The sequence below is a fragment of the Cariama cristata genome, unplaced genomic scaffold (genome assembly GCF_000690535.1).
Source record: "Cariama cristata isolate BGI_N322 unplaced genomic scaffold, ASM69053v1 scaffold40098, whole genome shotgun sequence".
NCBI lineage: Eukaryota > Metazoa > Chordata > Aves > Cariamiformes > Cariamidae > Cariama > Cariama cristata.
The window spans coordinates 16537-32105 of NW_009633616.1; the positions used below are offsets into that span (position 1 = coordinate 16537).

Below are 15569 nucleotides of genomic sequence, written 5' to 3' on the forward strand. Positions count from 1 at the left end.
GAACTTCACAGGCATACAGAGCAGTAGCAGGAGGGGGATAGGGCATCACCATACCTGCAGTGCACCACAACTGGTCCTGCATCAGAAATGCTCTCCTGCTTATGGTGTACCTCCTCTAGAAAGTCCAGTACACCACCAGGGTCACTTGGGACTCCATGATCAGGCCAGGTTCTGAAGTGATATTGCCAGACTGTTCTCTCTGTGTTCCCCTGGAAGGAAGATGCCAACGTGTGAAAACAAAATCCTTCAGATTAAAATATGGCTAAAAGCATTTATGTGGCAAAGTTGAGCTAGATTGGAAGGCGGCATATCCAAATGGCTCAGTACCCATGGCACCATAACTCTCAAAGAAGGAAATAAGCCAGAGTTCTTCCTGACCTGACAAGTCAATCACACCACCTGCTTCCTCAGCTCCCTCTTTCTCATGCAGTTGTTTCCAAGAACATTTCCATCCTCAGCTTTAGAAGCCATGGCAAAGTTCTGTCTGAGGGTGACCAACAGCAAGGGACCTTCATGTGTCATACTCATCATTCATACCTAGCAGCACTTACCTTACACACTTTCTTCCCACTCAGTTCCACCCCACAGACATACCAATCTAATACATCCTGCTTATTTGCTTCTTACACAATTCATTTTGCACTCTGATCCAAATTGTTCCTTAACAAGGAAGTGCTATTTCCACACTAGTTAACTGTTTCCTTTCTCATCTTTCGTATTCTTTCCCTTAAGCGTTCTTTCTACATATTGGACCCACACACAACCATTTTCTTCTAGTGCAACCATCTCCATGAATGCGATTACTTAAAAGCATGGTCCCTTTTCCCAGATTTCCTCAAAGCTCTGCAGCCATGTGTCTTCTGCCAAAAAGTGCTTACATATAAGAATCTTCAATTATCCCAAGGACAAAGAGAAAGATGTATGGAACTAAACCTGGAGCTTCAAAGAAAGAGACAGGGCTCAATTTATTAATCTCTTGGTGCTTTTATTGATTCCAAAGAAACAGTCTCTTTCTGCAATTTTTTTTTTTTTTGTGATCTGCAACCTAAATTAAAAGGACAGAGTTACTAACATACTTACTTGCCCAACTTTAGAAAGCTTAAGTTCTCTTAGAGTGTAATCATGTGCTGCACTCTCCTTAACGTTCCGAACACGCATAACACCGTACTCCTTTAGGGAATATTCATCAGGCCAGTACTTGACGCACTTACTCTGCAAGATAAATAAAAAAAAAAAAAGTAATCAGTAAGAAAAAAGGCTGGTTTATAAACTGGTTAACAAACACATTTCTGAAGCTTTCATTTCTGAATACGTAGAGAACAATTACTAGTGCCAACCGGACAGCTAGCTAACTAGTTAAGTATGTTTTAGGGGGAAGTTTCTCTTCCCCATAACAAACACCGGATGATTTCAGAAAATAGGTACAGGTTATCTCTCTTTCTAGCAGCTTTCGTGATCATCTTAGTACCTGCTTTGCCTCAATAGTTTCAAAACCCAGAGATTAAAATACTGTTACTTGTATATCCACCTAGCTATAGGTTTCAAAATACTAAGAATTTCCAGTGGAATGCTGTAGCCTTACAGGCTATTCTACAATCAAAACCCAACAGGCTGCAAAATAAATACAAGTCAAAGGTATAAGGCATTTTTAGTGGAAATGAAATTTGGATGCTTGCTTCTTTATCACTTAGAGCAGAAAGGGCTCATGTAGCTCTCTAAATCAATCACCAAAGCAACAAAGAATTGTTCCCTGTGTCAGCAAACTGAAGCCTCATGTGTCTGTAGCTTCTGAAATGAAGAGCTTTTGGTGTGCTACTTCTCTCTCAAGATTATCTTTGGCCAGGGATATATTCCGTTCCACTGAGGAATGGATTCACCTATTACTACTTTCATTTGGTTCCTGTGACAGTTCAGGAAAGAGCGACTCCTGTTAGCAATACAAGCCCATACAGTATCAAATGAGAAATTATAGTGGGTATACAGATACAGCTTCCAGCAATAGCAAATGCAGACCAAACACAGAGTATTACAGAGAAACATTTCCTATTTGCAGTTACTACTGCATATTTATGAGAAAACATGGCAACAAGAAAGTTCCTTTTGCCAACACAAGATACAGTAAGAGATGAGTGAACATGTTTTCCAGCCTACTTAGGCAATCAGTTGCTTCTCTGTTACTTTTGCCCTTCTTTCCCTGTCATGTCCAAAAAGGCAGAAGCTAAAGAAAAGATGTTGATCTTAGTGTATGGCAACATAACTTGCAGTTTCAACACAGAACTCCGAACACGAGAGCAGCTGGTATAGCAAGTTTGAACAATGTTAAAATAAGCTTTAGACTGATAAAGGGGATATGTATATTATTAGCTCAATGAACTGCCTCCAAAACACCACTGTAAGTGGTGTATTTCGTATGTATTAAGTATTTGCTGCTTCTACAGTGCATTCTAAAGCATATTCAGAACTCTATGCAGATCTGAGATGTTTCATAGTTCCTCACTTCCTTAGGCAATCTGTTCTTGAAGTCATCTCTGATGCAGAGGTTTCTCTCCTTCCTGCAGATCTGAAAGCATCTTGGCCTGAGATAAAAAAGCTTTTATTTTATATCAGGACTGTTATTTGCAACTCTTGAAGTGAAACGGCATCAAGAAAACAAAAAAAGAATAAAGAAAAAAAATAAAAATCAATGTATGCAGCATTGATTAAGTAATCGGACATTACAATGTTTTATACAGCCAGAGCGCAGAAAACAGGTTTAGCAAAATTTGGAAAGAATCATGGAGAAACTGCAGAGGAGTACAGGCCATTCAATAGGTTACACAAAAAAAAAAAAAAAAAAAAAAAAAGTATATTCAAGTCAATTCTTCCAAAACAACCCCATAATTTATTTCCCTTCTTCCAAGACAAAGATCTAAGAGGAAGGTCACTGGAAAGGGAGAGCTTCTCCCTCCTTCAGTGCATTCTCAGGAAGGAAACACAAACCATGCCCCTTTAATATGGGTGACGAATAGGCAGAAGTTTACAAAGCCTAAAAAAATCCACAAGACTGAGTCTAATGATTTCTACAAACACCACCAATGGCAGGTTTGATACCTAGATTAGGAAGAGAAGCCCATAAAAATCCACTGCTATTTGTCTTCAGTACATATACACAAAGCCTATTTTTTTGTGGTAGTGCTAAGGAATCCCTGCAATTATCAGTCAACCACAGAAAAACATTAGCTATACTTTCAATTCAATTTTTTTCAAAAGTGACACTCATCTAACAAGATAACAGCTTTCCATTCAGAACCAGATCATTGCATTGTTGAAAAAGGTGGACAACGGTATGTGGAAAAAGCAGAGAAACTTCGAGAGAGTTCAGAAGACAGTGAATAAGACAAGATTTCTGTACTTAAAAGGTAAAATGGAGGTTCTTGAGATACACCATTGCAGGAAAATTTCCTCTTTCAGAGTATTAAAGACCGCCAGAGCAGTTCACAAGAGGTTTGCAGATTACCAAGGCTGAACAGGCAGCTGTGTTCATGCAGAACAGGGCAGTCAAAGGACCTGACTTTTATTCCTAAAGTGCTAAATCACACCTGGCTGGGGGATTCCTAAGCAGGTACAGTTTCAGCCGTAATAACTAGCTCAGCACACAATAAAAATGCTACCAAATTCAAGCATAGAAAGCAAAGTCAGAAGAGAGAATAGCATTCCAGCAGTCTAGTAAATGCAACTTGAATAAGATGAATTTGGGGCAACAACTTTCATATTACATTGCAGTTTTTAGGTAAGAAGCAATATCGTCTAGTTTCATTCTTATAACAAAGTCCCACAATTTTGCTTTTTTCTAACAGTGTCTATACAGGCTTGGTAAGCTAAAATAACTGGCAATACTTTTGTTACAGGAACAGAGAATTCACCCCTTCAAGTACGCAGAATGCCTGTTTGGCTACATCTCGCATTTCAGTGCCTCATTCCCTGAATAATTTTAGAATACATCGATTCAAATTCAGTAGCTAAAATTTAATCAGTCAACCCTTAAAAAAGGGAGGCCTGATGATATGATAGTTTACCCTCAGTTCCCACAGGCACCAATAAAAAAAGGACACTCAGCACCTTCCAGGTCTCCAAAGACAGTGGTAGCACACCAGATTTCACCGTATAAATCAATACAACCAAGTCAGTTTAGTCCTTGCTTGCATTCAAATGTCATGACCTTTTCCAAGGCCAGTTTGAGAGTCTGTTTTTACCTTTCCTCTTTCAACTTCTTTAGTTGTCATAACAATAACTCGAGAATTCTCCTGGAACACCATCCTCCAAAAATCATTCACTGTATTCTGTAGGCAACCTTGAGTAGCAATGTAGCTTTTTTTTGGCTTTGAGTTGTTGCACTTGGTTTCAAACTCAGGCTAGAGAAAAAAAAATTTAACAAATGGTTACAATACTAACTCGGATTTAGGTGAGTATGTTGAAGAGGAGATACAGGCTGTGCCAACAAGGTCTCCGTAGGTAGGAGTATACTTACCATAATAATATTAGCATTGATATAGTCAGAAACAGGTTCATTTGGATCACCATCATGTAGAACAACTCTGGTATGATCAACTGGAAGAATATACATGAATATTAAGCAACAATTGTGAACACAAAGTTATTTTTAAATATCCCACAGACAGGTACATTTCTTACTACGACGAGAAGTTATTAAGTTGTCAAACTCAGTAAATCCGTGGCTAGAATATTTCCTCTTTTGCCATTATCTTAAAACAAGTGGTCAATTGATAACAAGCTAGATCGAAGGAAGTGTTCATGCCCCCTAGTAACTCGTGAGTACACGGACAGTCAAGCACTAAGTCAAAGCAAACGGCCCCTGGATTTGCACCACGCAGTTTTGTACCACAAATTAATCCTCTTAAATTTAAGCATTCCAGTTTGCTGAATAACAGTTTAGGGATGTGACACTTTTAAATGAAAGCTGGAAATAAAAAAAATGTTTGAGAATCAAAATACCAGTATCTACAAAGTGCCAATGTTTGAACACAAATTGTAAATTGAATGGGCTAATACTGACAACATAAGAGGGGAAATTATCACTAAAGAGAAGAAAAAGCACAGTTGTGCTTAATTAACCCCGTATTTGTGAGCTAAGAAAATAAAGCATAGAAAAGTAGCAGGCTTACATTATATCAAAAGAAATCAATACTTACAGGGTAAAATGTTTTTGTATCTATTTTTGTTTTTGTTTTCTTGACGTTGACCTTCTTTACGACTATAGAGAAGTTTGCATTCTTGCTGCTGTAAAGTCTAAATGAAAACAGCACAAATAACTGGTTTTAATAAAAGCAGTATGGACATTTTCACCATAATTACAACAATCTTCTCTTAAAGAACGATGATACTCAATTATAATGCCAGGGATTCACAGAAAGAGAGAGCGGTACGAGATTTCTCCATTCAGACTTAGTACAGCATTGCTGCCAAGGTACAGAAGAAACACAGGAGTGTGAGTAACAAGGTAAGCTATTTTCCACCTAATAATTATAAACACCTATGAATTCAAAGCTTCTTTAAACCAAACTATAACCAGTAAGTCCTCGTGATACTGTTCTGGCCAAGCAGACCAAGGTCCCTTAAAGCTTTTAGCTGTAGAACACTATGCAAGGAAACCATAACTGGTTACAAAGGACCACAACAAAGTTTTGTCTGTGGAAATCTGGCCATCTCAAAAGGCACATTAAATAAACCAAACAACACAAGCAGCATTCTATAGAGGAGGTCCAAATAAACATATTTATCACTAGGTCTTTCTCATCAAGCATAAAAGTTAGGAGTCCTACTGCATTTCTCCTTTTTGCTGAATCAGGCAGGTAAGGAGTTAAAAAATTTCCACTGAACTGGCATTAGCTTTGTACCAATAAAGATCAGTAACTAATGCATTCAAAACACTGCCAACCTGCAAAGGAATAAGGCGCTTTGTGATCCAGTACTCCTCTACCTGAGCTGTACTGGATTCCTCTAGGCCTTAACAGCCTTCTTCCTCTCCTTCAGCTACAGTAAGTCTGTAGAAACACTGCTAGAAAGCCCCCCAAACAAGTCCCTGAGATTACGAAGGCCATGTTACACCAACACAAGAGCGGATCCTTGCAAGCTGCAGCCAGACGAACTCTAGACAGCCAAAGAGGAGGAAGGAGCATACAGAACACCCAAAGCACATCCACACAAGCAACTGTATTTAAGTATCAAGCACAGTGAAAAGTCCTTCAGCAGCTAGAAGCAGAACATTAGGAAGATATTCTTGTCTATTCCCCTAAAACAAAAATCCACATGGGAACGCTACAGTATTTTCAAAGGTATGGATGAGACAGGCAAAATGCTAATACACAATCCACCACCACAGCCACATACCACTTTTTAAGTGCTCTAATTATTCTCTCCTACCAACACAAGGCCATTTCACTAAACCAGCACAAAATTTTCCTCAGACTTTCTCATATCACCCTATTGGGAGAGGAAGGGGGGCATTAGGTAACTACAAACGTGGTTATCCATAAATCATCCTAGCACAGAAACAATAAATCTGCATGGGGATTTCTCCTGTTGGCAAGGAGCTAATTTCTCAGTGTCTGGTTCACAATTAATATGACAGGGACAACAGCAATTCCATACTTCACAGCCATGCTGTCTGGTAGCGTATCTCCCTACTTGCAATGAAGCTGGAGGGACCAGAATCTCAACGTCTTTGTTCCAAGTTTTAATCCCAAAAGCAGTACTGGCCTGACTAAAAGCAACAGTCAGGCTTTGGAAGCTGCCCCCCTTGTTATTACCACCCTTAATACTCTTGCACAGGTTGCTTTTACTTTAAAGCTTGGGCATGTCAGGCACATTTGCTCACTTCTATTTCAGTCTCTGTTATTGTTATGGCCTCACTTAGTGACCTGGGACAGTTAGGCTCATCATAAAGACAGGGAAACCAAAGAACAAAAGCAATATATAGGAGACCTGTGAGGTTTCATGCTTATGAAGCAAAAGATAGAAGACACATCCCCATAAAGCATTGCTTGCTAGTACTAGCGATGGGTGAAACAGCACTTTGCAGTCAGCTCGCCTCTTGCCACACTGCAAGAGTCTTTCAAGTGCCATTATCACAGAGCACCTTCACATAATATTAACACTTCTGAGTCTCAGCCAAGTGAAACACCAAACAAAAGGACTGAAAAGTTTAGTTTGCTAGCAGGTTAAAAAATGGAAACAATTAAGTGTGTGGAAACCATAGCTTCAAATACATCTTCACTTCACACAGTTAATTATTATTGCTTTGAGCATCCCTGAGGAGAGAGATCCATGAGCAGCAGCGACTTGTAACAAGCCCATTAAGAGATGTACACAATGCAACAATAAATCTGAAACATAAGTCTTCAATTTCACTGCTTCAAATGCATCTTCACTTCACACAGTTAATTATTGCTTTGAGCATCCCTGAGGAGAGAGATCCATGAGCAGCAGCGACTTGTAACAAGCCCATTAAGAGATGTACACAATGCAACAATAAATCTGAAACATAAGTCTTCAATTTCACTACAACATCCAAGCATTAAGCTCACCAAACAGCCATTTTTCAGAAGGAAAAACATTACAAGGACTGTCAACACTTCTGTCTAGTGGTTCACAGGATGAGAGGTACATTCTTAAATAGGCCTGAAGACAAGTAATTTATAACTACCATCTGGTCTGCCAAGTCATAAACAGCACAGTCAGAGATCCATGGACAGCCTGGAGGCTCCCCTGCCTCCTGCCACCAAGGCTGACAGCTACAGCTTACCTGAGGTGAATGAAAAAGCCTGACATGAAAACTGTTATGAGATTGCTTTATTTCCAAAAACACAGCGGAAAAAAAACCACACAAGGTTTAGTGCTGACCTCACTAACAGCAGCAAAGGGGAAAGAAGTGGAATGTCTTGGGGTTAAAATCTTTAATTTCTAACATTTATTTTTTCTGTAAGATTTCCGGCTTGCTAGCAAACACTCTTCTTCAGAAAAGTCACAAGACAGGAAAACATCTTGCTTCTAAGGACCAATTGATAAATCCATTACAAGACAAATTTATTCAACAAAGACCAGAGGTCAGAAAAGAAGTAATGCGTCAGTCATATTTTGACAAATCAACAACCCATTCCTAAACGCACCACACGAGTGCTTCCCTCAAGAAAAAAAAAAACCACAAACCAACCAAACATTAATCCACATCGCTTCTAGTAAGCCAGCACCAATTACAAGAAGGGCAAACCAGGAGGGCACGCTTTTTCCTTTTTACGCCCTCCAAATAAGAATAAGGTATGCTTAGAATCTCTAGGGAAGCTAACAGACACCCTTTGCTTGGCTAACTTGCAAATGTATGTTCAGGCTAAACCACGCATGTAGAGATAACAGGCACAACCTACTTGACTGTGTCATGATATGATAAAGCACACTACTAATCCGTCTTTGCAAAAAGCTGTTAATTCCCATATGCAAGTTTTAGCCATTGGAGCAAGTGTGGCTAATCTTCCTCACCCTTCAGGCCTCACATCAAAGTTCCTGTCTTGAACTCTGCAAGAGAAGCAATCCAAAGGTTGAGGCCAGTTTACCACCAGGCAAGGTTCACAAGCAATAGATGAGAACTGCTCCCCAGGGGATCCACCACTCTACTGTTAGGGTAAAACAGAGTCCCAAGTCCTCAGCAATGGCCAGAGTAGCCTCTGCTGGCTTCCTTCCCCCTCCCAGTGGGATTCTGACCATTCAGCAGTCCTAGGTCAAGGACTGTTCCCCCAACTCCCAACACTGGACACAGGGGAAGACAGAGGAGAAAGCTTAATCCTCATTTTATTATTTCCCCACTGCCATGACCTCACATTCTTATATTCCATCCACATTCATAGTGAAATGCGTTACTTCTTTGGTAAGAGTGTTTTGCTTTTCACAGATTTATCTTTCTCCTCCTGACAATAATCTCAGAGCAGACTGGACAGTACATTCAGCTAATGAATAGGTCTGATCAACAGAGAGTTTCTTCAAGAATGGTTGCTTTGCAAATCCATCTATTCAAGAAGTTTCTCAAAATAGCATTACACAGCCAAAACCGGCCTTTCTGTCAAAGATCAGGACTTTCCAGTTTTCTGTTGCCATCTGCTGGTGGAGTTCCAGACTCCACTGTGGTTTTCTTCTCTGTGTGTGGTATAAACCAGTCCATTATATTTAAGACACTTCTAAGCTTTCGGCTATGACCGTCACGTGCATGCAGCTGTTAAGTGACTCCAGTTGTCAGGAAAGGGTTAGGACCCAGGCCAGACTCAAGTAGTTTGGAACCTGTTAGTTAACGCTCATACTTAATTTGCTCTACTTGAGAAATCAACAGTTTCAGCTGTCTTTTCTTTCAAATGTAAGTAGCTCCCTGAAATCATTAGGACTTCAAAGAAGGGGAGAGCTGGGCCAGCACAGCTGTGTTACACACACACAAGGTGCACGGGTAAGACAGAAGAAAAGGCAATGCTACTTTCTGGGAGGGGAATGGAATTGTGGCTGCGGGCAGAAATGAAACACCCAAACAAAACAAAAATAAATCTTCAGGAGTCCAAAGAATACATATAATCAATGTTGCTTCATCTCAGAGCTTGCTACTGCTACGTCTTCACAATAGTTTTAAGATCCCTAAAAAATGGCTATCGAAAAGCCACAAACTCAACGGCAAGAGCATATATTGCCTGAGAAATCACACTGGTTCCCTTAAAGCAATGGTACTCGACCTCCTAAACACAGCAGAGTGCAATCCAAAACATCCCCTGCACCGAAACATGCAATAGAAACCACAGTGCAATTCCCTTCCTATGCATCTGACTCAAACTGCATCAGATACTGCTACTGTACCGGTACTCGGGTCACCAAGAGTAACGTAGTCTAGGAATTAGTCCTTTGCTTCCAGAAACGTTAGTCCAGCCTACAGACCTCTTCCTGTCCACATGAAGAAACGGAACACAGGAACGAACCTGATTAATGGGCCAGATACAGTTGTACATAAGGCTCCCTCATGATGGGGAGGATATTCAGGAGGGACTGTGCTAGGTACTGAATGAATAGCATTGAAGAACATAATTAGCTCTCAGAATCAGGAAAAAAGGCAAATATTTCAAACATTTTGCTAGCGGACACAAGAGTGAAATTGGTAAAATTTTAACACATGCTATATCTGACCCAGGAGATGGGAACAAGAGCAGGGATCTAAGGCAACAGAGGGGGAGATGAGAAAATGCAGGAAGGCAGTAAAAAACTCTGATTTTTTAGTAGTGTAGAGATTTAATACCATAACACTTGGAATGTAATGAAGTACCTCAAATTCTTCCCAGAAGCCCTGCTTGACTTTATCTGTAGTCTCTGCTAGCTTGCTTAGCTCTCGCACTCGGCTTTCAATCTCTGCAGCATTAATGCGGGTAGTATTCAGAGGCTAAGAAAAATACAAATATTAAACAAAGGTATAACAAATGACAACTGTGAGAAGACAGTTAAAACACAAATCCTCTACACCAAGTATATTTTATATAGGCAATTCTAGGATCGAGGCCTCTGTTTGCCCTTCAAAACTTTACAATTCATACAATGTAGGACAGCGCGGGTAGAGAGGAACGGGCAAGGAACAATTGCTTTTAGATAAAGTCTCATGGTTGATCTTCAACACATTAAGTTGTCTCATTTCTGGACTAGTCCTGCAATCCCTATGGACTACGATAAAACCAAGATGAGTTCTGCACACATCAGAGACACAAAAGTCTATTCCTTCACAGGTGTATAAAAAATTGTTCCTATTTAAATGACTGAATTTGTCAGCCAGTTTCATGAATTTTAGTTCTTCATTTTTGCATTACGAAAGAAAAGAAAGAAAAAAGTCTCACAGAACAAATGGAAAAGCCTGCACTTCAATAATATATTCTGAAGGTAACAAAGCTTAGTGACTCACCTGCTTGAGTTGCAATACTGTGCCCAAAGTTTCTACCATAGGGTTCTTCTTGTAATGCTCCACTAGATCTGTCAGAGAGTCAAATTTCTCCCCTCCACCAACATCGTATTTTAGTTCCTTGAAAGACAGATGCTCATCAAAATAAATGCGCTTCATACAATGACATCTACACTATCATCAACTTTAGGCTATGCAATATACAAGAAATTATCTTTAAAACCTTATGTAGAAGCATCTAGTAAAATCCTTCTGCTAGGGGATGCTAGAACCTTAATAAAAAGAAACATACACACACACACAATGGAGGACATTACACCTCTTGTCATCTAGTTGAAAATCATTTTATCTGCCTTTTCAGGAGAGCTGATTCCTTCTGAACTGAGGTTCAACCAGCTAAAGCAGGCTACCTGAGCTGCATGATTAGAATCCAGGAGATAGCTTTGGAAATCAATTCAAATTTCTAAAAGAGTATCATCGGGTCCTGAAATGCTGGTATTGACTGGCACCATCCCTATTTTAAGGAAGCAACGCTGAGTTATTTTCCTCAATGTCATAAATGCTACTAGTTAACTGCAAACCAAACAGGTTTCCTTGGGAAAAAAAAAAAATAATTCTGGTAGTTTAGCTTTTATAGTCTTGGTAGGCCATTTCTACCTCCAAACTATTTCTGTTATCGCATTTTAATTAAGTTGTTACAGTGTCTTTTAGGATAACAGAAGAAAAAGAAAATGACAGAAATCTGTGATTTTTTTTTTTTAAATAGCAATTCATGGGCATATAGGAAAATATCAAAAGACTACAATTTAATAATACTTCAGTGAAGAACTACCCTATATTAAATTCAAGCTTCAGATTAAAAAGTGTTCCTTGGATTCAACAAAATTTTCACAGAAATTTGATCATCTATCAGGTGCAACTTCATAAACTGACAGGAGGAACAGATATATTCGGATAGATCGCTATTTGTCCAATTACTCATATTTTTATATAATTCATCCAGGAGACTGCAACTCACTTAAGAAGATTCATGAACATGAAAGGCTCCATCAGCAGAGGATTTGAGACACACTTCTGACGCAATCAAAAGCAAATCTGTTGGAAGGTACTTGACAGCATAGTATAGTATGACATGATTCAATCAGGCAAGTACTCAAAAAAAAGGAAACACTAATAGAATTTTGATGCTATCAAATTAGTCAATTTGATCAAACAGATGATATATAGCACACACAGTACCACAGGGAAAGAAGAAATGTATTCAGCTCTCTGTAGTGAAGTGCTGTTAGAACAAACCCTGTTAGAATAAACCCACTGTCCCTGGAAGTAGCCCTGTTAAAGCAGCTCATGCTTCATCATACCTGGCAGTGAATCATGACATGTGTCACTTTAGATTTCCCATCATTACTCTCTCCTTTATCATCTCCTGTCCGGACAGAAAGAACAAAGTCCCCAGGGTGGCTTTGACTCTCACGCACAAGAAAGCTTCCATGTTTTCCTTTTTCTGTTAATAGTTTTTCAGCTTCTCTTCCAGAGAGATGCCCATGAAACCACCTTTAAATAAAGTAAGATACAGACAGGTACCCTACTTGTCATTCCAGCCATGGCTGAATCTGCTTGTTCCAAATATTTATTATAAAAGTAAAACACTTATGTACACTGAACAACAATGTCCAGGTCTACAGAAAGCCTCAGTTTATAAAAATAAAAAACAAAATAAGCTTTGGAAGTGTACATGTACATACACAAGAGTGATTACAGAAACACTTCAAAGCAAGCACTTCCACAAGCACTGAAATTTGCTTTTCATGCAAGCTTCAAATGAAGCTTTGATTTGGATCCTTTACAACAGTCCAAATGGATTCCCTGGTGTCCAACAAATATGAGCTTACACTGCAACCTCCTCCTCAGTGAAGGCATTTATTCTTCTTTTATTTCCTTCATGAGGATGCACTTTCCTGATAAACCTGTGGGAATTTAGCATCTTTGAGACCTTACCCTTCTATCACATTAGGAACTGGAGAGGATAATCACATCAACCTCATTTCTTCAAGAAACATGGCCAAAAAGGCAATAATCCTCCCTACTACTGTTAACCAGCAGCCATTCTGAGGAGTGAAAGAACCTGTTTTAATACTTTTCCTTGTTTTTTTCACTTCTGAGAATAAAGTAATACTTACTGGCCATAGAGGTTTATTTCTGACATACACATACTTCCTCAGCATATGTCAGGTCTAAAGTCTCAGATTCTCCTTATTAGCCATGTTCCTCAAAACATGAGTTTGAGCAATCTGAGGATTTGCACATCGTTCACTTTCTTACACATATGCCCACTGCTGGAAAAACTGTATAAAGTTATGACCAGAAATATACCTCGGAATTCCTTCCAGTAATAACAACTTCAGGAAGCTTTGGGAGAACTTCTCCCAGTAAAAACTAAAAGGGAATTATGTCCTGTTTTTCAGGATTGTATCATACCAGGAAGAAAATAGGTTCTGAGGCTTAGATTGCTTTACCTTTAGTCATGTTTATTAGTCTACTTTGCAAGTAACCTTACTAAAATCAGCGGGATCACTTTTAGTACAAGATAGTGGCCACCCTTTCATCAAACAGAAGCTGACTGTAGCGTTAATAGGGATAAACACATGCATTTATTAAGAAAGGCAAGGACACTGAGGTTTTCACCACCATTTCTCTGACCTTTCAGATGTAGGATCAGCACAGTTCAGTGGGTATTTCAACTCTATAACATCTCCATTCTTTTCCTTGAGCTGTCCATGATGTTCCATATAATATTGGACCAACTCAGCCAACGTAGCAAACTTCTCTCCTCCGTAGAGGTCATAGTAGTCTCCTGTGTTCTGGATCTTGATATGGGTGACAGCTCCAGTTCGTCTAATATTTGAAACCAAGGAAAAAAACCCACACAAGTCAGCTGATTTCCAATCAATCACTTTTATATTTAGTGTTCTGTTGTCCAAGTTGGAGAAATCCATACTTACATTTGCATCACTTTCCAACTGAAATATTGCAGAATAGCTAAACTAGTGCACCTCTGAAGTGTGCTTCAGCCACGTTTCAGTGGCTTGCAAGAAGGGGAAGTGGCTGTCCAACAGTCAGGAAGAATAGGGAAAAAAACCCACCAATTCCATAATGAAAGGATCGTTGAAGCTCTGCGGCCTCACAATCTCCATGAGAAATCCTTCATACCCCCAAGAATTGCACACACAAGCACAAAAGGTGGAGGGGTGAGAAGAATTCAGCATTCTCAAGAAACCCATCAGAGCTTGTTTGCTCCTTTCCCTAGAATTTCACACTAACTGCTAAGTAAACAGTTGCCTTTGCCTGACGTAAGTAATTTGCTCCCAGACTCTCTAGCATTAATGAAGAATAGCTCTCTGAAAGAGTCCCCTTCTGTTCAACAAGGCCCATTATCTCAAAGGTACCCAAGCAGCATTATTCTTATCACCAATCCCACTTTTCCTTTATCTACTTCCTCTTGCTGTCCTTTCCCCATCCCTACCACTATGCACACAGTGTCAAGGGATAAGCGTTACAAAAGGCCTATTTTGGAAGCTGAAATAGCACTACAGTCGCCCTTAAAAACTTGCTGACTTTTCCTGTAAGAAGAGAGCCTGGATAGCATTTCCTTGCACGTGCTTGATCAGTAATTCGTATCATCTCTGCTACTTTCACATGGTTATCAAATAAGATTTTTAAAGGGCTAAAAGTAATGCTATCATGAATCTACTTCTGCTTTGCCTTAACATTTCTGTCCCTCTGCAGAGTCAGAATCCATTACCCTCCAACCTATAGTGTCCCCAAGTTGGGTAGAAGTATTTGAGAATCTCTTCAGGGAAAATAGGAGAAAAAAGAGGAAAAAAGTGAACAACAGACTAAAAAGGGATCCATGCATTCTTTCATCTCTTACAAGTAGTTCATTTACAACTCGTTCCCCACAGAACAGCGTCAAATGAAGACCCTTACCAATCCAGGGACAAAGAAAAAAACACTTAAACTTACCTAACGGAGAGCGTAAAGTCCCCTGGGTTACTTTTGCTGGGCCGTGCCAAAAAACTGCCATCCACTCCTCTCGTTAACAGTAGGTTTTCTGCCTCCACTCCTGTAATATTTGGATGAAACCATCTATAAGAGGTTGAAAATAAAGAGTGTTAATAAGTAAATAGATGATCTTCTGGTTTTCAGCATTAACTTACATGACAAGACTAAACAGAACAATCCAACAACTTCAAAACCAGGAAGTACTGAGTTTTGTTTCTAAATCAATAAGAATCTCTATCTTAGCAGAACATATCAATTATTCATTTCATATTGCATTGCAATTTTATATATTGGCAAGAGATGCTTTGTAAGTTGAAGAACTATACCTATACAGACTCAGACTGCTCGGATTAAAATTATATCAAAGGTATACAATGTAAACAGAGACCACGAGTCATACAATTTCCTTACTCCAGGAAGATACAACACATGAAGAAACTGAAAGACAACCAGGAACAATACTGAAAAATAAAACAAAACATCCAAAGTGACACTTCACAACATTTTAAAGGTTAAAAATTTAACAAAACCTCATGCTTTAGGG

The 15569-nt window shown here is 39.3% G+C and overlaps 1 protein-coding gene across 1 annotated transcript in view; it reads right to left on the reverse strand.

Moving 5' to 3' along the window:
• Window positions 1-15114, reverse strand: part of PTPN11 (protein tyrosine phosphatase, non-receptor type 11) — a gene marked incomplete at its 5' end in the record, with an annotated part of 22097 nt that extends 6983 nt beyond the window's left edge. The window contains 10 exons of the mRNA XM_009706823.1: window positions 55-209; window positions 1081-1212; window positions 4233-4391; window positions 4508-4587; window positions 5190-5286; window positions 10343-10456; window positions 10967-11083; window positions 12325-12517; window positions 13664-13858; window positions 14987-15114. Coding sequence (XP_009705125.1) covers window positions 55-209; window positions 1081-1212; window positions 4233-4391; window positions 4508-4587; window positions 5190-5286; window positions 10343-10456; window positions 10967-11083; window positions 12325-12517; window positions 13664-13858; window positions 14987-15114 — 1370 coding nt within the window. The remainder of the gene's footprint in view (window positions 1-54; window positions 210-1080; window positions 1213-4232; window positions 4392-4507; window positions 4588-5189; window positions 5287-10342; window positions 10457-10966; window positions 11084-12324; window positions 12518-13663; window positions 13859-14986) is intronic.
• Between the last annotated feature and the right edge of the window lie 455 nt (window positions 15115-15569).